Genomic DNA, 23644 nt, shown 5'->3' with positions numbered 1-23644 from the left:
GTTATTCTTCAAAATTCTTGTTTGAATTTTAAATTAATTTTTTTAATCACCATTAAAGTAAGAGTAATAGTAAGAGAATTATTAAAAATTCTAACAAAAATAAAAGTAAAGTCATTATTTCTAAAAATTAATGGAATAAATTTGTTCCATTTATTCTATAAATGAAATAATTCAGCATTCTTAAAACAGAAGTATAAAGTTATTCAATTAATTACAAATAGTAACATCAATTGTAGGATACTGATTTAACTTGTACTCTAAATTTGAACCTAAAAGATTATTTGATTGAAATAGTTGAGCTTTGGTGCATGTATTGATTGATGCTGAAAATATACATTCCTATTCCTCTCCAATTTATCCAAGGATATTTCATGATTCTTCTATTGTCATTTTAGCTCACTGTGATCCTATTATTGGAATAAATTTGTTGTAGACATCGAAGCTATCACTAGACAATTAGAGCATTCAAACTCTAAATATTATTTTGTACTGTTTCTCAACTTCCTATCACTTTACCTGATAGATCACCAATACTTCATTGAAGTTTATGTTACAAGTTACTACTAGGTTTCCTTATAAATTTCTTCATGATAATATATAACAGTTTCTTTCTTACTCATTTTATTTATTTATATTCAAAAGCTTCTTATATATTTTTATTGGGTCTAAGAATGTTTTTTATAATAATTTTTATACAATAATGTTGTAATTATTTCAGCAAGAAATATCAATAAACTTCTATAATTTTATACAACCATTTACAAGAACTCAATTACTTGAACTTTGATAACAATTATCACTTAATGGGAATGATCTTAGTAAGTTTTATGCATGAAGATAGTTAAAGAATTGGTGAATAGCAATTCTAGATGCAAAAGTTAATCACTGGTGTTGTATTCAGTCAAAGGATTATCTTAGTGAGTGAACTGCTTTTTCACTCAATAACTTCCTCTCTCTTTCTCTTTCTCTCGTAGTTGAAGCTTGTCGACAATTGAAGCTCCTAAGCTTAGAGCTTTGTTATGCTCTTCAAGCTTCCAACTGCTAATAGCGACATTCTATTGTTGAAGTTCTCTGAATACTTAGGTTCCAAGGAAATGATGTAGCACTCAATTTCTTCAAATTTACCATTTTAGTCTTTGATATATTAACCGCTTCGAAAAGTTTATACAGACTGATCAATATAATATAGAGCAAGAGCTGGCGTTGTTACATTTAATGATAGTAAATCAATACAAGTTAACTACATAATTTGCTACTTAATAGCACTGTGAAGTTTGTATGCCCAATCAAAAGAAAAAACAGAGTTCAAATGAAACTCAGGATAGAATAGGTATTGTAAAAAAGTAAAAAAAAAATATATGCCCAAAGCAACTAATGAACTCATTTTTTTTTAAAATAAATTCTTAACAATTCTTACTTTTTATTGTAGTTGAAAATAAAGGAACAATTAGAGAAATATGACTTTTGGTTAAATTAATGGGGAGCAGAAAATTTCAAACAGACTTACATTGTACGTTTTTATCTTTGAAACATCAATGATAATTATCAAAATTAAATGCTGTTGAACTTAAACATCAAAGTACTTTACATTTTATATCTTTTTATTTGAACAAGTACATATTTTATCTGATATTCTCCACGAGCTCTATTCTATTTATTTAGAATAATGAGTTAGTCAATGAAGTCTGTTGAATTATTACAGTATCATTATAGGATTTTGATTGGAAAAGTTTATATTTTATTATTATTATTCTTAATGAAATAAAAGGATAATATTTCTAACGTGAAATGTTCTCTTTATTGGTAAAAAATATAATAATTAGTGATACAATATAATAATTACACATGTTAATGAATATTTGATATTCGATTATATTTAAATGTTAACATAATTAATTTCTCGCAAAATTTATTTAACAGCTTTGATGAGAAATCTAATTACTCATTTTTTTCATCGTGACCAGTAAATTTCTATAATTCAATTTTGCAAGGGGAATTATGTACAAGCAGGAAAATTTCCAATACAAGTTTTGTTTTTTTTTTGCTCATTTTTTTTTATTTTTGTTCAAGAGATTAATCATATTTTATGTATGTATATTTTTTAAAATTCAATAGTTTATTTGTTTTATTAATTACTTACTTGAATTATTGGCGGTGTCTGATTTATTGTCGGAGTCCGCCCACTTTAAATATTATGAAACATTTCGTTGCCTGGTGAAAATTTAAATTACAGCTTCTACTACTCTAAAATTGATTTATTAGAATCTTATCTTCCTCGACGGAATTTCATTTTACTTGCCGTTATCATTCTCCAGACAGAAATAGCTAAAGATTTTTCTTGAATATTTATAATGTTCAGAATATTAGATTTTCATACATATATTTATTCACAGTATATTATGTCGTTGTATCACTCGGATAATGTTAAACTACTCAATCATCAAATTATTCACTCACTGATTGTATCTTTGTCAAGTATATATGTATTGTATACTCATCATTAAAGAAAGATATGTACAGCAACATAGTATGAAAGTGGATTAATCAACGATTGTATCACGGTAACTGGAACTGTCCAAGGGATTATCCTCGGCGAACACATTGGTTTAGAGAGCACTAGTATGGTACATGAATATCTCTTGAACGAGACCGACGTCGACAGAATCGACAAACGGCCACAAGACATGTAAGAGCGACGATAATGGCCAAACCAGCACCCAAACCTGCACCAGCCCATCCTGCTGCTCCAACAACACCTCCATTGGTGCCAGTCATGGGTCCTCCACATGTCTCAATGGATTCGTCGTCAGGTTCATACAAACTGGCGTTTAAAGTACCCAAGGGTAAATTGGTTGTTGGACAATTGACAACTCCATTACAAAGAAGGCGCTCCGGTACACATCCTGTATTGCCAGGACATTGAAATCCACATTCTTCAAGCTTTTGAGTATTGAGTTGACCACTGCTATCTCTTGGTAGACGAAAGAGTTCTGTCCATGCTATTTTGAACGCTACTCTTGCCGGTGCCATCGATCCAGTCAATTGTATAACAACTGGTGGAGGTTCGCCGTCGGGTACTCTAGGTTGACCCAATTGTGTTGCTGAAAATATCGGCATTTCTCGGACATAACTGACATTTTCACCACAGATAGACAAGTAGGGTTCCATTGTGCCTGCCAGGAATATTTCGAGCTTGCCATCTTCGCAGGAACGTGATGCAAATTTAATCTTATCAAAGTGTAGCCACAAATCCTTGTCCGGATTGACTCTCAGCTCCCAAATGCACTTGATCGACCGTGGAGGAGTGACGTAACTAAGTGCCTCATAACTAGGAAACTCAATCTCCCCGTCCGTTGTAGGTGGTAAGAGAGCTGCACCACAAAGTGGACTGTGAACAAACTCGTATCTAGCTTGGAAGAGTGCTGATGATTGTTTGAAGTAACTAGGTGCGGCATGACTTCCATCTACGAAAAACTTTAGTTCTAGTTTTTCTCCTCGTGAAACTATCTTAAGTGGAGATGCTAGAGGTGATAATTTACACAGACAATGACCTTTTCCAGCTTCTGGATTTGGTTCTCGCACAATTATCTTATCAGCACGACTGTCCCAACAATGATTACACTGAGCATAGGGATTATCCTTGAAACTTACTGATTCAATAGTCAAAATTACTCTAGCAAAAAGTCTCTTATCTGTCAAGAATGTGTAGGTACATGATAAATCATTTGGTGGGTCACCAAGACGTTTGTACAATAGAGTATTCAGAGGAGACCGTAGTCGACCCGATTGGGTCTTCCAAGAGGCAAAAACTTCATCACACTCTGTATTAGGTACTGGCTCACCAAATCTCGTCGCGTTAAAAAAGTCATAATGTGCCCAGTAATAAAGAGAACTACCTGAATAGCTACCAGTTTTGCTTTCAAATCTCACAAACATTGAATTAGAAGTTGACACAAAGTCGTGTTTCTCCATGGGTTTACTAAAGGTGTCGCAGAATGTCTTAATAATTCTTGCGTCATCTGGCCAATTAGCGTCATACAAAGTGAGACTCTCACCGCAATCACCATCATACGGTAAAATGGGTGATTCAATTCTATTGACCCGGAAACTGGGAAAATAAAGTCGCGCTATTTCTCCAGGTCGACCTCGTAGCAGATATGTACAGCTAGTGTGAGGGGGATACCAATGTGCTACTGATAGAAAAATACCTTCACTTCCAGTTGTCAGTGATTCACTACTTAAAAGCCAATCACAGCTACCATTTTTCACTCCAGCTGTCTCAACATGTGCTGGCCAATTTCCCACGTTAAAATGGAATCCAGTATTCAGAAGTGGTCCTGCTGGCGATGAGACAAACTCAACGTATAAATCAGCACTTGTTCCAATGATACTGTACGGAAATTTACCCATTCCACAAAAAGTTCCAATAACCGGTGCTGTTTCATTTTTACCATCGTATACTCGAATGTAGTCGTAAGGGCAGTGTTGGGATCCAGAACTTATTGGTCGCATTGGACAGGTCATGATGTTCTCACATCGCTGACCATCTATGTTGAATTCCTCATTTTCAATATACAACTTGATGAAGGGTTGTCTGGTATTAAGTCTATATTTGCAGTGCAACGCTCGAGGATAGATTCCAGGATATGCAGGGCTCTGTACATAGCATGTCTGAAGTCGACAATCTTTGAAATCTCGCTCACAGTAACTCCCTGGTACTACCATGCCTCGACGATTAGGATAGAGTTCAGGATGTTGACCATACCGTAGATAAACCTCAAATTGCTGCTCAGCTCTTGAATCAAAGCTGAAGTAAGTCTGGTCTGTAAAATTATCTGCATGAAAGAGGACTTTGACGAAACTTGTCTCAGATATGAAAGTCTGGGGTTGTTCAGACTCGCCACAAAAGACACCAGGGGCCTTCCGGTTACTTACTAGCGTCTTCGTATTACCATCGATTATCTGAAACACATAATGAATTCTCATTAATTTGAGTCTACTTTAGTTTCAAAAAATAATTAAGCTTGTATTGGTAAATAATGAAATACTATATATTATGTGAATTTTGCATTCATATGTAGAAATTCGTTATTTTGACGATTATTTTATAACGTCATTTATTGCTGTGAAGAGGTCAAGTATAATTGAATACACTTGACGTGTTTTATTTAAAGTTTGTTTATTTAATTATTCGTTATTGAAATAACTTAGTGAATATGATTATTTTTAGCATAAAATACAGTTTAATTATTTAAATATTTTTTCATTGATTTCATTTTAAAATAAAATTTAATATAAATAACTTTTTAAATAAATCTTGAAGTCATAAAGTATTTTATACAATTCACTCTTCAAAGCTGTTTTATTAATTTAGTTAGCAAGGGTTGGTATTTCATCAACGTGCATTTTTAATGATCAATCAATTTATAATGAATTCATAAAAGACAAAAATAATCTTCTTAAAAGCTCTAATAAACTCATACTATTTTTTTAGATAAAAATACTTGATAATACACAATTTGATGATTAATCATGAGTTTTTATTTAAATATTTTATTTTTTTCAGTGCATGGAATTGATTTATATTAAGAGTTAAATCTATTTAAAGTTTATTATGCTGAGAATTTCTTGCTGGAAGTTATTCATTATGACGTTTTATATATTTTCCTCTCATTTTTAATTAATAAAATTTCAAAAGTTTTAATAAATTATTGAATTCAATATTTCTGATTATATATATAAGTAATATTTTATATTTTTATAATAAAGAAAGTTGAAGCATCTTAACTTTTTTTTATCTTTATTAAGAGTTGAAATTATTGTTTTAATCTATTATTAAAGTATTTTATAATGATAAATAAAATAAAATAACAAGTTGGTGTGATTGAAATTGATTAATTAAAAAATAATACATTTCTCTGAATAATTATAAAAAATGTAGAAAATCTTATTATTATTTTTTTAAACTGATAAAAACTTTCAAGTATTTTAAATTACAAATTTTCGCCAACTTTCAGGTATTCACAGATGACACTTGGTGTCATTCCGTTTTGCATCTCATTTTCGATGTTTTATTATCTACTAAAATTTTGTCAGTACTAGAAGACTGCAAATTTTCTTTACCTCAGAAATTTCTCTCTCTGTTTACTGAATGGCTCAGTAATTTTTGAAGGTTTTTGTAGCCAATATTACAAGATGTATATTTTTCATTTACATAATAATTTATTTCTACGTGTAGTTATATTCAATTTGATAGCAATCATCTGAGTTTTTCTTTGTAATTAAAAGAAATATTTCCAACTTTCAACATCCATTTCACCCTTTTGAATGATATTTATTTGCACATAAATTGAATGTGCATGTCTTTTATGTCGACACGATGTTACTTCCGGCTAACCTTCCCTCAGCTGATAGAATCCTCAGTTGATTTTATTGGAGGGGCGCCAGCACCCAGCCGTTCTCATTTAATATCCGGCATGTATGTTAGTAAAACGCCTTCGTTAACTTGAAGCAAATTATCATATTACTCACAAGCTTTTCAAGTCATCGTCTAACTATTTTTTCTTGTCTTCCATCCTTTTTATGTATGTACGGGATTACTCGACGTGATCTTTATTGACACTAGTCGATGAAAATAATGTTTTTTCGGGGGAAAAAATAGTCAGTATGAATAATTAAGTTTTTCTGTAGTCATTTAAATATCAACCTTATTAATTTATTACTTTTTTCACATAATTATTCACTCAAGATAGAATAAAAAAACCGAGGATTTAAATTAAAATATTACAATTGTTACAATTTATTCTTAAAAGTGAAATTAATTATTAAAGTAAACTAAAAATGAACTTTATAAATTTTTCAAACATTTGGAAAATTTTATTCAATAAATTTGGACGAATTATTTTAATCATCAAACGTTATATTGACAAAATTATATTCTTGGATCAAGAATAATTTCATTTTTGATCATAATATTCTTAGATAAAAGAATAATTCATGTATAACATAAGACGAATGAAGTCAGGACAAAGATAACATGGATGCAGGATGATAGCAGGATCATTGTATTTCTGATTATTTTTTTATTTGAGCATATTATAATTAAGAATGAAATTATTCTTAATTCTAGAGCATGATTTTGTCAGTGTATTGTAACCAAAGCTCATGCTAATGAGTATTATCGTATTGATATACTGCATTAATAATGCCAAAATGCATATTACTGTATGAATAATAACGAAAATGACACTTGGAGAAGATTTAACAGACAATTTAGCAGTAGATTTAATGCTTAGCGGAAATCATAAATTTACGAGCCGTGAAACGTCGTTTAGGTAGGTAAAATTGCGTGAAAGGGGTGCATAGATTTGAACATGTACCCTCTGGGTAATTTGGTAGCGTCAATGGTGCTGAGCTCTATGTCCGGTTGATTTGGCTACCTGTAAACCCAAATACCCTTGTTTCACGTTAGTTAGACATTGCGGCCCCACAATACTAGTCGTAAATTTAACAGAATGTTCTATTTAACTAGGTGATATGTATAATAAAACTCATCATATCCTATTTTAATTAAATTTTCACTTTAATCAACTCTCATATTTGCTATTAGAACATTTTTGTTTATTCCTCATTGAAATTAACTCTACTCAATCTTTCATTTTAATAAAGTCATTACATTCCCTACGGTGTTATTTATTTATTTAATTACAATAAAGACTTGAGTATTTATATATTAATTAATAGTAATTTAGGTAATTCATTATTAATTATTTTGTTATAATTAGAGATTAAATTAATAGTCGATCAATAAAATTCATTAAATTAAAATGATTTCTCTGATAAGTATATACATGGATTACATACTCAAGCACTGTTAAATATATTTTGGTAATTATTTGATCGAAGAATCCGGGCATTACATTATTGAAGAGAAATTTCGTGAATTTCGTAAATTGAACTTATTTATCTCAATAAGCTATAACTACATTATTTGGAATAATATAATTTTACAATGAAATTCATATTTGATCATAAAAACTAAGCCGAATTGCAATGGATTATTATAATCACTGTGGAAATTTAAATAGTATTCATGTAATTAACTATAGTTTCAATATATTTCAATCAAGTTATGTGCACATTTATTGCTTCAAGCTTTGTTATCAAATTATAGTTGATATGCAAAGATAAAATACAAGTATTATCAAACATATTTGCTATTAAATATAACGGAAATTGAATATCAATATTCCATCTAGTTTGTTTCATTGATATGTAATGAAAAAAATAAATGAAATAGTAAATTAAAAATTTAAGTTATCCATTAAAAGAATGAACTATGAAAAAATTTCATCTAAATTTTTGATAAATTATTTAATTTTACTTTTTCTTTTGGTATTTAAAATTAAAGAATATTTTATGAATATATTATTAATATTTTTTGTCTGAAAAATGGCTTTTAATAAACCTTTTATAAAATATATAAAATACACTTGAGTATTTTTATATAAAGTAAAAATAGAGTACTTTTTAAAATTATTACAATATCTCTATTTAAATGAATATAAAATATAAATGAAAAATATTACTTAATTTACACATTTTTTTATAGTTATGAACTTATGAATATTACACAAGTTGTTGAAATACACTTGAAAAAATCAAATGCTGAGTTAAAATCATAAAAACCCTCTTCATGAACTAGTAATTATGACAAAATATGTGATAAAAATTATTCATGTATTTTATTGATAAAAAAAAAAAGAGAAAACTAAAATAAAATATTAAGAAATTTTTATTTTAAAAAAATACGAAATTTTTTGTTATTACATCAAGAGTAATATATGTTATTGTATGACAAGAAATAATTGAAGTAAAATTTATAGAGCAATGAATAAAGAATAACTTATCAAGTAGTTTATTGTAGGTAAGAGAGATGAATGTTGACAATATTTGGTTGACTGGCAGAGAAATTGGATTTTCCAATGGTCCATACCTAACTACGTGCTTAAAGCCTTGGCTGTTAACTCGTCCATGCTGTGGTCGCGTGCATAGCATATTTAATTACGGCATGCTGAGCTTCTCGTCTGCTAGTATTTCTCCAAGCGTAGAACGTGCACTAGAAAGAAGTGTACTTGCCATGCAACTTGAGGGTAAGACTTGGTGTGTTTGCCCAACGTCGGGATTACATCCGGTGACCCTTGATCTTGTACTCTCATCATGTCAGATTTTTTTCTTTTATTTCAGCTACATACAAAGAGCTATTTCTTTACATGCTTATATAGATATTGTTCTTGATCTATTTTTTTGGTTTGAGGTATGACAATTAGAATGACCTCAATTTATCTTCATATATGCGGCAACACTCAGAGCAATCACATTGAATTTTATCTTGAAATGCATTTTCATGTTGAAATTTTCAACGTTTTCTAGGTCACTTATTTTTCTCGCTTCTTTTATTCTGGTCTTTATTAATATTTCTTTTGACTAAAATGAAACGTTTTTCTATTGCCACGTACAAGATGAAGTTTATAGACATAAATTGTTCAAATTTGAGAGTGGATAAAGTTCATGAAATCATCTGGGAAAATGGAAGTCATCTTCAAGTGCATAATAAATATGTAAACAGGATTTCTCGAGGTTTTGAGAGTCTACCACGTATGTAAATAAGTAGACAAGGAGTACCATGTGCTTTTGTATGTATATAAAGATTCGTACAATTGTGTTACTACTACATTTGACGATATAAATATAAATTTGCATTAACATAGATTGCCTGAGACAAATTGCATATGAAGTTTATTTAAATGAAGACAAATAAAAATAATAAGGGCTTTACTGCAAGCATTTTAACAATTTAGTGCTTCATAAATAATCACGATTAAAAAAAAAAACAAAATGATATAAAAAGACAAGGAAGCAAAAGAAAAAAAAAATAATGAGTAAAAATAATATGAATTATTATTTATGAAAATGATTCATTAAAAAGAAAATTATAATTTTCAGTGTGTTGGGTGACATGAACATATTTCTTAATTATTCATTCGAAAACATGACATGAAAACGTATAGTAAATAAGTTTGGTGCTACATTGTTGGGTTATACCCTGCCACGTCCAGAGAGTCATTAATCTCCAGCAGGTTTCTCCTCATTCTCTGCTTGTATTCTGTTACACCCGTACACTTTACATAGATGTAACACTGCATGCTTGAACTAACCCAAATTCAGTGTGTATAATCCAAATACTTGTTTGCGTTCTCCGTACTTGGTAAAATTATTTGTATAGTGTGAGTGTAGTTATATCCAAGTTCTGTAGCATACTCTTTGCACTCAGATAAAAGCTTCTAACGACCTTCATTTCTCAGCTGAGATTAATTACTATGATTATAGAACATATAATATGCACTTAATATTATTAAAAGACAACTTTGAATAATTTACCTATTCTTTCATCTTTTACTTTGGACATTAAAATAACCATTTACATTCGGATAATAATAGACGTTATTATTTATAAACCAAGATTTTGTTTTTTATCAAAAGATTTCTTTTCTTTTTATCATTTTTTCTTCTTCTTTTAATTATCATCATTTGTTAATTTCGTTATTTTAAATATAACTTAATCAGTTATCAGTGACATTAGATTAGAGAATCTTTTTTTAAATAAAAATATTTTAATAATTTAGTTTTTGAAAGTTACTTTTTTAAATTAGTTGTTTAATATATGCCTCTAAGTAATTATTTAATGCAAATAGAATAACTAGAATTTGATTAACAGCTACAGTGCAACTTAATTCACTAAATACACCTGACACAGACAGATGTTCAAGGCAAGTTTTTAAGAGCATAATATTTCATTGTTTTATAAGTAAACATTAGACTATACTATTTTTATAATTTAATAATACAATTTATTGAAATTATTTTACAATTTTTTGTTCATTTGTGATAGAAAAAAATTTTGTTAACAAATATTTCAACAATTTCACTCGTCAATAAAGTTGATCAGTTTTTTTTTTTTCTGGTAGTTGAATTTTTTTTTTTTTTTCAAAGTTATATAAATGTAAAGTGCTTGAAAAAAAAATGATAGAAATCCTCTATCATACTGAATTCACAGATAATAGATCGTTATAATTTCAGAATTTGTATATTTTAATATCCGTTTCCAGACTAGTCTGTGGTTGAGTATTCCCATTAATATGATAAACTTTTTTACATTTTCAGAATATTTATCCTAGTGGAAATGATAAAACGAAAAATGTGTGGATACTTTTACATTGGATGTGGCAATATTCTATCCATATATCATCGTATTATCGGTATTTATTTTTATGGTACTCATTAAAAAAATTTTTCCAATTTTTTTGATCATTTAGACACGATGAGAACATTGATATGGTCGAAATCAATTAAATGAATGTTTGTATCCGTTAGTTGCTCTTCAAAGGTACAGTGGTTAAAAATAAAACAATTTAAATATAAACACTGTTGTTGAAAATATTTAAAGCATCCTCAACAATCTTTGGTTTATTTGACCAATTTTTTTTTATTTCAAAAAATGAACTGTTTTTTTTTCAAATCAATTTATATATATATATATATACAAATATACATGTATATATAATGTATATATAACATATATACATGTATATATAAATTATAAATTAAATCATAAATAAAACTACATGAATATTCTATTTTTAAAACCAAAAGTAACAAAAAAATTATTTCATTTCTCTAACTTTGATATTTTTTTTTCAAAAAAAAAAAAGCTTTTACATGATTATGGTAATTTTTTGTCATATTTTATTTATCATTTTATGATATTTGCCTGGAATTATATTTTTAAAGCTTTTAAAATAATTATAAGATTTTTTAATAAATCATCATAAGAATTTGAGGTTTTTGAAATTTTTCAGCCTCTATTCATCTATCAGGTATTCAACAATGAATTTTTTCAATAACGGTGGTGTATGATGGATATTGGATGCAGTTTGTGGTGTGATGCAATCAAAAACGGCTTTTAGCAATCCACAAGGTAAGTTTATAAATTGAATAATGGATATAATATAAATGTAAAAAAAAAAGTATAAAAAGCTATAACTAATAAAAAAATATTGTGACATTTTTTTCCTCAAAATTTGAAGTAAAAATATTTTTTATCGTAGTACAACTTTCTGTTATAAATCATGAACATTATAGAGCAATGTCGGATGTGTGAGAACTTAGATAGGTTGGCTCGCGTGTTCATACTTTCTTATACTTGTAGACTTTATATATCAAACGTCAAGGAACTCTACATGGCATGAGTAATGAGTTCAATGAAGCAAAGACTTGCATTGAAATGATTCGAATTGGAATATTTGTAGTTGAATTTTTAGTTGGCAATCAAGTCATTACGTATTTTTTATCAATTGATTGAATATTTAAAAAATATACCTTGAATTTCTTAGCTTTATCAATGGATATTTTCCTTTTCAATTTATCAAGTTTTTATAGCTGATACCATTTACTATCTTTTATCAGATAAAGGTGAAAAATAGTGTGAAATGAATAAAGATGAAAAATACTGAAATAAAATAAGTCTCTAGCAAATAAAAAAGAAGAAAATTTTCATGAAGAGAAATAAAGCTGAACAGAAACAAAAGGGTGGTGTGAGTTTGGTTTTTACTTTCCACCATCAGCGTTTTCTACATCCTGCTTCAAGAATAATATCAAGATCAATACTCGATAGATAGGTTGTGTATGCATCTTACTGCGTATTTGTGATATTCTTTATATTATTGATACGATTTTAGTCTATGTTATCATCATAAATTTTCATATTAACACATGATATATATTAAATTGTTTTGTTCCATTAAAACAAAACTCCTTCTATTTGAAGGAGATACAACTTTTTATTTTAAAACTAAGAACAATTGGTTATCATGTGTGTGAGCTATCTATTTATCAAAAGTAGCAATTGCTATTGTGTGAAACAAAAAAGTATGATAAAAGGAGAATCCATTCTTCAATTTGATGTGCATTTTACAGTGACTCTGTTGAATTTGTACGCATAAAGTTCATATTCATTTTACTTTTCTTTGTTGGAGAGAACAATTCTAGAGCATGACAGTCTATATGTTGTCTATTGTTGAAAGATTTTATTAATATTGTAATGAAAACAATGGTATAGTGATGATGTATATGCATTATTTATTACCATACAGTTGTTGATTAGCATTTTTTTTCATTCCAGGCAGTAATGATCAAACAATATTTCTATTTGTAATGAATGAATTTTGATTGCTGTTGATAAGTACAGTATATATGTATATATAAAGATTGAGAAAATAATAAAATCAAATTTCATTCTCATATTTCATTCATTTACGCGAATGACGTAATTTGACTGAAAATTAATAATGAGCATTTGAAAGCACAAAAGTTGAGATGAAACGATGCGATTAATTAATTAAATCAGTGGATGGAGCTGAGTAGGATAAAGTTTGATATACAAAAGACTACGAATTACGACTATATACGATAAAGGTACAATAATATAAAAGTTAAGAGAATAGAAAATTGATAAGTTTTATTATGAAATTTGTTTTTACTATAAATGTATATCACACATAACTATTCGTGATATCTAATTCCAGTTATGTTCGAAAAAAGTTTTACAATTATTTGCTTTTTATCTGATTGAAAAAAATATCTCCTAGTAAAAATCCTCAGAAATAGCGAATAAAAGATAAGCTGAATTTAAATCCGAATTATTAGTTCTGGACTAGCAGTCTAGATCTTTGATGACCTATATAAAAACTTCTACTTGAATATTTCGTCCAAGGATTTTGGGATCTTTTAAATAATCATTCGATTTGTATTTTTAAGGATTTTAAGATGTATTTTGAATTGGACATGACCTAGTATGTTTATAAACGGTGAAGAAATAATTTTCTAAAAGTATTCCTAAAAGTGATTCAATTTCAAAAAGTTCCTTTCTACATCAATCTTTTTTATTACTTTCAAGAATTAACAAAAATAGTTTAAAATGATTAAAATAAAAATTTCAATTGAAATAATATTTAAATGAAAACCAATAAACGATTGGTTATTAATTAATGAAAATAAAATCCATGAAAGTTACTGAAAAATTATCAAATAATATCTCTACGCACATGTAACAAATCTACTCGACAGTTATGCATGATATATGCACAGTCGGTATACGTCAAGTAGGAATAACGTATTCACGACACGTGATTCACCCGAATGATCAAACGTTTGGTGCACCAATGGATAGAGTCGTTTGACGAGGAGTAAACCGTGATGCGGAACGATGTTGAACAGAATTCCCGAACGATATCACAAATAGCCAAGTTTTATTAACAAATTCAATGCAACGAATATTTCACATAGCTATTTTATGATGGAAATAAAATATTAATTTGTTTGGTTTTCAAACTGTTTTATGTACTCACTTGTAAATAGCCTCCAAGACAGTGGGTAGCATTAGCAAGTACTCCAACTTTGAATTTTTTAAAACGTACTCGGAGAATCCAGTCTCTAGGTGTTCCACGAATCGCCTTAAACCGATACGAACATGTTAAAGGCTTTCCCCATGTAGCTGAAGTCACAGCTGGACTTGATACATCCTCGTAGATGTCCACTGTTTTGTTACAGTGATCTCGGTCTGCTACAAAACATGTATTATTATTTAAAGTCATTGAAGATACAAGACATGGAAGAGAAAAAACTTGGAAATCAATTGAAATTTAACTGACGGATAAAACTAGCATTTTAAAGTAGAGAAAAGTGTCAGAATGTCATGTAACTCAGAGCGTGACGATGCATGCACGTTCATCCTACTAGTAATAAGACCGACACGACGTGTCGAGCACCACATGGAACGTGATGCTGAAAGCCGCTGTCACGTTTGCTTTTGAATCGCTTCTTCTTTATCCTTATTTTAACTCTAAGCTTACAACGTGTCGTCTTTTTTACTATTCTTTTTCTACCTGTTTTTGTATTAAGTTTTTATGTATATCTTCATATCATTCCACGTTCTTTAATTTTTTTCTCTCTGAATTTGCAAAAAATAAAAGAAGATTGAGCTTAAGAGAGTTTGTCAGGAAATTATGGAAATATTTCATTTATAAAAAATTCTTTGAATAAAATTATTTTTAAAAATGATGAAAATTACTGTTAGGATTATAATAAGCCTGACAATGAACTATTCATTTAAATTTCATTTATTGGGTAGTCAATTAATTAATCTAAAATCCCTTTTGAAAACAGATATAGTAATTAGCATTTTTTTTTTCTACTCCCTAGGGGATTCGTTGACTTAGAGTAAAATTCAATTGTTATAAAGTTTCAATTCATTATTCCAATTATGGATTATTCTTGAGATAACAATCAACTCTTTCATAACATCCTTCATTTTCTTTCATACCCAATAAATGTCAGTCATAATCGAATAAAGTTTTTAATTTAATATTTATTCTTTTCACCATTTTTTCTTATTTTATTTTAAAATTAAATATGCAATCTCAGAATAGAATTATTTAAAATTAATCCTAATATATAAAACAATTCTTGACAAATTTTTTTCTTTTTTTTTTGGAATCATTGCTTAGGTCATTGAAAATTTAATGACAGTAATTTCCATTGACGTTCAAGTCTTGAGGTCGTGTAAAAGCGGATGAGGTCAGCGTGGAAAAGCAGAGGTCTTGTTTCCGCTGAAATGCGGAAGAGCCTCAAAACGAGTTGAGTAGATGAGCAACTGGAGAAAACAGGTCCTAAGAGAACTTTGATATAGATATACGAGAGCAATCGATAATCGACCTCTTTATTACATTGTCAAACTATTTCAACAATTTTTTTCTTATTAAATCTCAATTGCGAATAACTTAACGACCTAAAAGAGTTCATAGTTTTCCAAATTAATTTCATTGATTTAATTAATTTATCAGTTAGTTTTAATTGATAGTCAAATTTTCATTATTACATCAAATAACAAGTTTTATGTAATTAAAAACGATTAGATGTAAACTAGAGATTATTAAAAGGATTGTAAAAAATTGAAAAATTGATAAATAATGGAAAACGAGGATTAAAAAAAAGAGCTGGAAACTAATTTAATGTGCATGGTCAGTCATGATAAAACTTAAACGAGATTTGTGATTGACTTTACAAGTCAATTCTCCAGGTATTTACATCTATAAAACTGAAAACTTGGCCATCCATTTTCAGCTACATTAGAGGATGCAATCTTTATTAATATTTATATTACTAAACCAGCGATGTTTTTTACCCGCTTAAATTACAGCTCAATAATATTTTTAAAACAAAAATACAACCGCAATATCCTGGTATACAGCTATCGTATAACCATAATAATTATTCTATAATAAAATGAAAATTTCATGAATAAATTTCAGTATTATATATAGTTCTTCATTAGATATAATTAAAAACAATATCATTTATTTAGTTGAATTTCAACCTTTTAACTTCTTTCTGATAATAAAGCTCAGAAAGCTGTGGATATAATGCAATAAATAGAATAAACGAGATAAAAAGATTTATTTTGAAAACAGTAGAATTGTTTTTTTTATCAATTGTTAGTCATGCAAAAAGAGATGTTTCTATAAAGCCTTGCTGTGTTATGAATACGGGTCAGTGGCGATCAATAGATTGAGGTTTTTAATTTTGTTTTTGCTCTGTTTTTCTAGCACGTCCCTTCACTTACACTGTTTAAATTTGTCTTTGTTTGTTGTATATATATTTTTAAACTTATATTTCATTTCTTTGTTTTCTAAATTTCGTGGCTTTTAGCAGAGTACTCATTTACAAACCCCCTGGCTATATTTGTTGTATATATGTTATTTGTAATAAACATGAAGGGATGAAAATACATCGTTTGAATTAACGATAATTCCCTGTGGAATATGGAATATTAATTATAGAGTATTAATCTTCACTCCACAAATAATTGATATTATTATTGAGTCTTATTTCAGACTATTTACTTTTTTAACAATGTATTGTTAGCCGTCATTTATTCTGTCATTTCAACCTGCGTAAAATTGTGAACAAAGAGAAGAGTTGGGGAAACATCACAATCGACTCACCACATATGTTACAAGAGCATCTGATAAAATTTTCATACACGTAGATTGCTATAAGCGTGACGCGAATATCACTCGCTTATCGAGTCACATGAACCATTGAATGAACAAGAAAATTTCATTGGCAAATTGGACACTCTAATATTTTTATTATGTCATATTTTTTTATGATAAATTTTTTTTTTTACGTTCAATTCATTGCTTTATATTTGAATTTTCTCACGTTCATTATGAAGTGAAACAAATTTTTCTGATGAATACATTATTAATTTTTACACATTGAAATAATTTTCTTTTGTTCATTAGGAAAAATTTCATACATCTTTCTGCTTTTGTATTACGTTAATTGATTGAATTTACGTGTTCATAAAATTTTGTATTCCATTTCGTACGTGTATGTTCATTATTATTATTGTTATAGGTTCATATCAATGAACATCGAGTAATAATTGAGAAATTTTTTATTATAAAAATTGATTAATTAATATTGAAATAATTTTTTAAAAATGTATTTTACATTCACTTTGTCTCAGTACATGAAATAATATTCTATTAAATTAACTTTAAAATTACGTATTATATTTTTCTAAATATTCTATTAACTCGAACAATTGTTTTTGTAGATTTTTCGTCTGTTGAATTTACATCTACTGTCAGAAAAATTTCATTGAATCGACTATTTTTTAGTAAATATTTCAAATTTTTCCACCTGTGTGAATTGTGCTGTACTAGTTTATTATACTTTGTTCAGTTTGATTTCGAAAGAATGCTATAGTGACGCTCTCTCTGACATTCATAATTACCAAATACAAAACAGAAAAAAGTGAAAAAAAATTTGCAAAGCTTAATCTAAAGGCAAATAGAGCGAAGATAAAATTTTTTAACCACATTTTATTTTTTTTAATCATCTAAAAGTTAAATAAAACTCCTAAAAGTAAATCCATTGTCTTTTTTTTTTTGCTTTTCGTGTACTTTTGCTTGGAAATACTAAATCCTTACGAGCTTGTAGGTCGTACCATTATCATCTGCATAATTGCTAATAACAATAATCTATTATACTGAGTAATCGTATGTAAAATAATGATTATAATAATTAATAAGATAATTATAATATATTATTAAAATGATTATTATATAAAGGTATTAGGGGTAGATTAGGTAGTTTTGGAAAGGGCTCGTTTATACCTTGGCTCAGGTGCACAGCCTAATTTACTACGCGCGGATTACGAGAGTTCGCATAAGCGTTTAGGCTGACTATACACAGCATTATTCTACTTACATTATGCACGTGTAGACGTGGTTCACAGATTCGTTGAAATGCAAAGTCTTTCCCGTGCACTAATTGACGCGCTAGGGCATTTTAATCTCTTGCCCCATTCCTATGCAAATGCTAACAGAGTCCTCAGGGATTTAGTTAGGATTTTGCAAAGTGGAAAGGATCACAAGTTATATCATACTATATAGATGTGTATTGAACTCAAAACTTTTACGTTAGAACCCAAGTTGACAGTATGCTTATAATCATGATATTAAATACCAGTGTACGATATACACTTGAAAGTTTTACTTGAGAAAATCTGGAATCGTCAACTTCATTCATGTTAAATCCTGAATAAACATGAGATGTTAATGAAAAATTTCACGGCTGCAACTACAAGTACTTGGTTAATTGTATTGCAGATGTCAAATTGCATTTAAATGTCTCATGGAGAAATGTATAGCGAATAGGAATGAGAATTTTGTTATTTACTTTGCAACTATGTTTTCTCTTTCTTTTCAGTAAAAATAAAATAACGATGGTAATTTTTGTTAGAAAAGTAACATGTAATAAAATTGAAGTTGTTAAACTTTTTGAAGATTATTTTTAAAGTAATAATAAAAATTCAACAAAACAATGTTATTGAGAAAAATCAACTTAGAATTATTTATTTATTTACTTAAACAATTTTGAAGCTCTGATTTAAAAAAAAATATCATAGATATCTATTTTCTTGACGAAAAAAAAACACTGAATTTTATTTCAAGTTGGAAAAATATGTACTTTAAAATGTCTTACTCTACATCAACTCTTCTATAAGAATCTCAAAAACTATTTCAAACGATTATGAAGTTCTTAAAACATATCGATTTTATGAGAAACTTAACTTTGATTTTTGCATTTACTCTGATTATATTTCATCTATGTACGATTTTATTTAAATGGCAGACCACTGAATAAAAAGTTTGTAATAAAAACAAAAAAATAACCAAAAGAAATCTAAAGAAATAACTAACCAGTGAAATGGGTAGTTGTATTGGTTGAAATAGTATAGAAAAAGTTAGAAAAAAAGGTAGAAAATGTCACGAAGAGCCACGGAAAATGCCGATGGGCAAGAGAAGAAGAAGTAAAGTTTTGCAAGGTGGTGCGGTGAGCATTATCGCTTTGCGTCTAAACTTAGACATAGTCGTATACGCTCACCCTGCGGGTCGAAAAGTTTTGTCGTCGGGACGGGACAAGATAAAAGAAAAAAGGTGAATGAAAGAGAGAGTTAGTAAGGTAAGTTGTTGAACGTCAACCGTGTGATAAAGAAAGAAACACTGGGATAAAAAAAAAGTTGAGGAAAAACTTAAGACCAAGCATTGGTGCAAACGGTGGTTTCACAGGCGAGCTGAGAAAATCCGAAAGGGGATTAGAAGCTACGAGGTAACTAGTTTCTCAATATCCTAACGAATCCACTGTAAGTTTACGCCCTTCGTCTAAACTTTCTTGTTACCTTTTTTATTTTATCCCTAATTCATCCATTGTTCGTATTATGTTTGATTGGCGTCAATTATACTTAATTTATGTAAATAACATCGGAGACTTTAATTTCATTTTTAAATGTATTTTTTATTACTCTTAAAAGGGGTTGATATTAATTTCAATTGATTAAAAAAAAATTGAGGCATAATGAAAGGGTAATAAGAAAATATTTCAATTCTAATTTTTATATTGCTTTGATCTTCTCTAAATTGACAAACACTTGTAAATTTTAGAATCACAAGAATTTTAAATATTTAAGTATATGTTTATTTTTTGAAAAAATTCTAAAACAACAAAGTTCAATCTTATGAAAGATAACTTGAGAACTACTTTTCAAGTATTAAATTTTTATAACAATGGAAAATTCAGAAATATTTAGGATAGAAAAGTTTGACGGTGATAATAACTGTACGTGATTTTTCAAATATTCACGAAAAAGATGATTATATAAAAATAGAGCAACGTCTGCAGGAAAGAGATTGACAGATTTTCATTTGATATAAAATACAAGACCAATTCATATTAAAGCTTCCGAATCACTTTATGCAAATATCAAATAAACATTTTGAGATAATAATAATGATATTTATTATTATTTATTTAATATAAATAATCTAAGAGCAATTCAATAAAAAAATCAGAAATAGTTTATATAGTGTAAGAAGATTTCAAAAAAAAATCTAGATTAAAACGAATAGGTAACTAAGTAGGAAATAGGATTAAGCTGTAGGTGTATCAAGTAATAAATTTAGTACAGATATATAAATTATATACGCGAAAGATGTGGATTTAGGAGTACAATAAATTTTCGTGTAAGCTGAGACACTCGACCTCAAGTTATCCGCACATTAATTTAAGCAATTGGTAGCACGAATAAAGAGCTATTAGCTTAAAGAGAAAACTGTCTCATTACCCTTGTGAATAGCTGTAGAACTAGAAGTTCCCAATAGGAGGAAAACTAGTGCGATGAATGCCCATGGTGAAGTTAAAATTATATTCCTCGTAAAAAACACCATTATTTTCTTTCACTCCCAGTCCTTTCAGACTGTCAAACCTCCCTCTTTCTTTCCAGTTGCTTCATTTGACTTTTGTTAGATCTGGAAAAATAAAGAAACACAAAGAACAGTCATCCAAATATTATGTCATTGAATATTTAATATTTCAATACAAGTTAAGAAAGATTTGAACATGAAAAATCGTCAGTTATATATATAAAGCCATTTGTTGATTTGTACATATTCAACACTAGTTTCTTTGATCTTTTCATGTTTCTATACATAGATTACCCTGCTTTCTTTTTTCCATGCTCGTCCGAATTTCTATTCACTCGTGCATTTTCACATTCACGTCCTACCCTCTTTTTCTTTCTCCCTCACTCTTATATTCATCATCAATGGTCCGTCCATCGTGTTCTGTTTTTATGTTCCGATACTGTTCTACCATTCATTGCATGTTCAACGTGATGTTATGTAAAACCACGTATTGAAGATATAGAAGGCGAAAAAAAAAAAGAAATATGTAATATTTTTTCAAGTTTTACCAACATTCGACGTATTGATGATACATAAATTTTGTATTTAAATTTATTCTAAAAAAAATTGATTTCCATGTATTAAACTCTCCGATGATTGGAATTACACATATACGTTATTAATTCATCCATTTTATACTATATTTCTAATAAATTATTCATTATATTGTCAAAGTTAATTTTAAAATAAATTAATGTTGGGAACGTGAATAAATTCAAGTTTGAAAACTCGAAAAAATGTTGGAAAATTTTTAATTAAAACTTGTTCAATAAATTAAGATTTTTTTTTTCATAAATAGTGATAATTATTATTCATGTAAAAATGATGGAACTAAAATAATCTTTAAAAACTTACTCTTTAATAACTAAGCTTCATTTAGCTTCTATAATAATCAAACATAATCCACTATACGGTCATTAGTAACATCAGTACCCTATGCATAAATAATAGGTATCTATAAGAGCATATTTAATTCTACAGTCATAATAGGGCTAATTAACGTACGCAAACCACTAATAGATCGCTTCCAAAATTGATCGCTCCAATGACACGAGATTGTAATTAATGTCAGCATGCAAGAGATATCGTTTTGCTGATGTTAATGTAATTCAGACATTTCATGATACAGTAGTCACGTACATAAACACGATATAGTTAAACTTTAGCACACGCATCGTTTCTTCTACCTGATATTATATCACTGGTCATAATGCATGATAACATCATTATTGTCCTATGTGTTTGTGTATTCAAAAGCTTCCCAGTTAAATACAGACAACCATCAATTAATAAATGAATCCCTTCAAATTCTATGATAATCTTTGAATCATTCAAGTACCATTAAATGATAAATAAATTATCTTGTTTAATAATGATAAGGTTTCTTTAATATAAAATGTTTCATACAATACATCGTTCATGACATTTTTCTTTTTCATAAAGATTAAAATGAATAATTAATGGTCTACAAACTTTTGTTATATTCATTAATTTTTTGGTCTTATGATTTAGTTGAGAATAAAAATAAAAGTTTTGACGATGAAGAAAAATTTATTTGAAAACTATTATTAAAAATTTATCTTTGTTATATTGTGAAAAAAATTAGATTATTATTTCTTACAATTATCTTAACAACAAGAAAAGATGAGTAAATTAAATATTTTTTTAATGATGATTGAAAAAAAAAAAGAAAGAAGCTTCATTATATGTTATTAATGATCATGATGATGTTGATGGTAGTAATATTAATGGACTGTTTCATAAATAGATTTAAATCTATGAATCATGATATAATAGATGCAATTGCAATCAAAGCCAGTATTAGAAAGCATACACTACTGGTCGTATTACGCAGTAATATTCCCACGGGAATTTATCGAACCACCATATTGACATCTTTTTTTTCCTTCTCTCTCTCTTATTCGCGTCACTTAATGTGACAATTTAACTAAATTCTCTCCTGACTCTTCACGCCTGTCAATTTGTATTCAGTAGTCGAGAATTTTATTCAGAAGACAGAGAAAATATTCAATCATTCTTTTTTTTCTTACATATATTATTTATTTAATAATATTTATTATTCACACCTTTTAATGATGAAGGATTTAATAATTCAACTTTGAATAAAACTTTCACTAGATTTTGTGTTTTCTTTTAAAAATTCACTGGTTCAAATTTGATAATAGTTTTCAAATTTAAACGTACACTTTGATTGACAGTTTTAAAGTTATAATTATCTAACAAATGATCGAATCACTTTATAACAAATTGGCCCGCGCGAATTAGTGGCTCTGAAAGTCTAAGGTAAGTCAAGGCATAACGTCAACTGGCAGCTACGAAAGTTGTTAGCCACATGAAAGCACGGAGCATCAAGTACGATCGGACTGCTGGCGGGTCGAAAGTTGCGCAAGCTCACTAGTAGAACGATTGGTGTGAGACTATTGTAAGAGGGGTAAACGAATAGAATCAAAAGAAGAAGTAGAAGAAAATACTTTGCCAGTTGAGGAGTACAACTACTTGTTTTCCTTCATTGTGTTGTTCTCTTTACTCCCCTTATTCCCTTTCATTCGTCAGTTTGTTTATTAAATGCATTGCTCGTTCTTTGGGATCTATAAGAATGCTCCACTGCGATCTATCACTTTGTAGGGTACAAGATGGTATAAGTTCTTGACAGCAAACGACAAACTACAACAACTTTGGCACAAATAAAATAC

At 28.6% G+C, this 23644-nt stretch overlaps 1 protein-coding gene across 2 annotated transcripts; it reads right to left on the bottom strand.

Annotated features, from left to right (window-relative positions):
• Positions 1 to 1888: 1888 nt before the first annotated feature.
• On the bottom strand, positions 1889 to 23250 carry LOC118072762 (uncharacterized). 2 transcript variants are annotated; one of them, XM_035092864.1, is made up of 4 exons: positions 23018 to 23250; positions 20813 to 20996; positions 14466 to 14680; positions 1889 to 4962 (listed from the first exon to the last, which is right to left on the bottom strand). In XM_035092864.1, the coding sequence occupies exons 2-4, from the start codon at positions 20913 to 20915 to the stop codon at positions 2617 to 2619; spliced, it is 2664 nt and encodes an 887-aa protein (XP_034948755.1). In that variant the 5' UTR covers positions 20916 to 20996; positions 23018 to 23250; the 3' UTR covers positions 1889 to 2616. The 2 variants fall into 2 exon arrangements, with proteins under 2 accessions (XP_034948755.1, XP_034948757.1); XM_035092866.1 differs by having other exon boundaries at positions 14466 to 14677.
• Positions 23251 to 23644: the final 394 nt, after the last annotated feature.

This window comes from Chelonus insularis, unplaced genomic scaffold, assembly GCF_013357705.1.
Source record: "Chelonus insularis isolate UGA/USDA-ARS -01 unplaced genomic scaffold, ASM1335770v1 contig_94_pilon, whole genome shotgun sequence".
In the NCBI taxonomy this organism is placed as follows: Eukaryota; Metazoa; Arthropoda; class Insecta; order Hymenoptera; family Braconidae; genus Chelonus; species Chelonus insularis.
The sequence above is the reverse complement of the archived record's forward strand: the minus strand, read 5'-3'. Positions and strand labels throughout refer to the sequence as shown.

Excerpts from the sequence above, each read along its gene's own strand:
- LOC118072762 (XM_035092864.1), bottom strand. The coding sequence starts at position 20,915 with ATGGTGTTTTTTACGAGGAATATAATTTTAACTTCACCATGGGCATTC. Across the intron at positions 14,681-20,812 it reads TTCTACAGCTATTCACAAGG|CAGACCGAGATCACTGTAAC; the intron begins GTAATGAGACAG and ends CATGTTTTGTAG. Across the intron at positions 4,963-14,465 it reads GTCTTGGAGGCTATTTACAA|ATAATCGATGGTAATACGAA; the intron begins GTGAGTACATAA and ends TATGTGTTTCAG.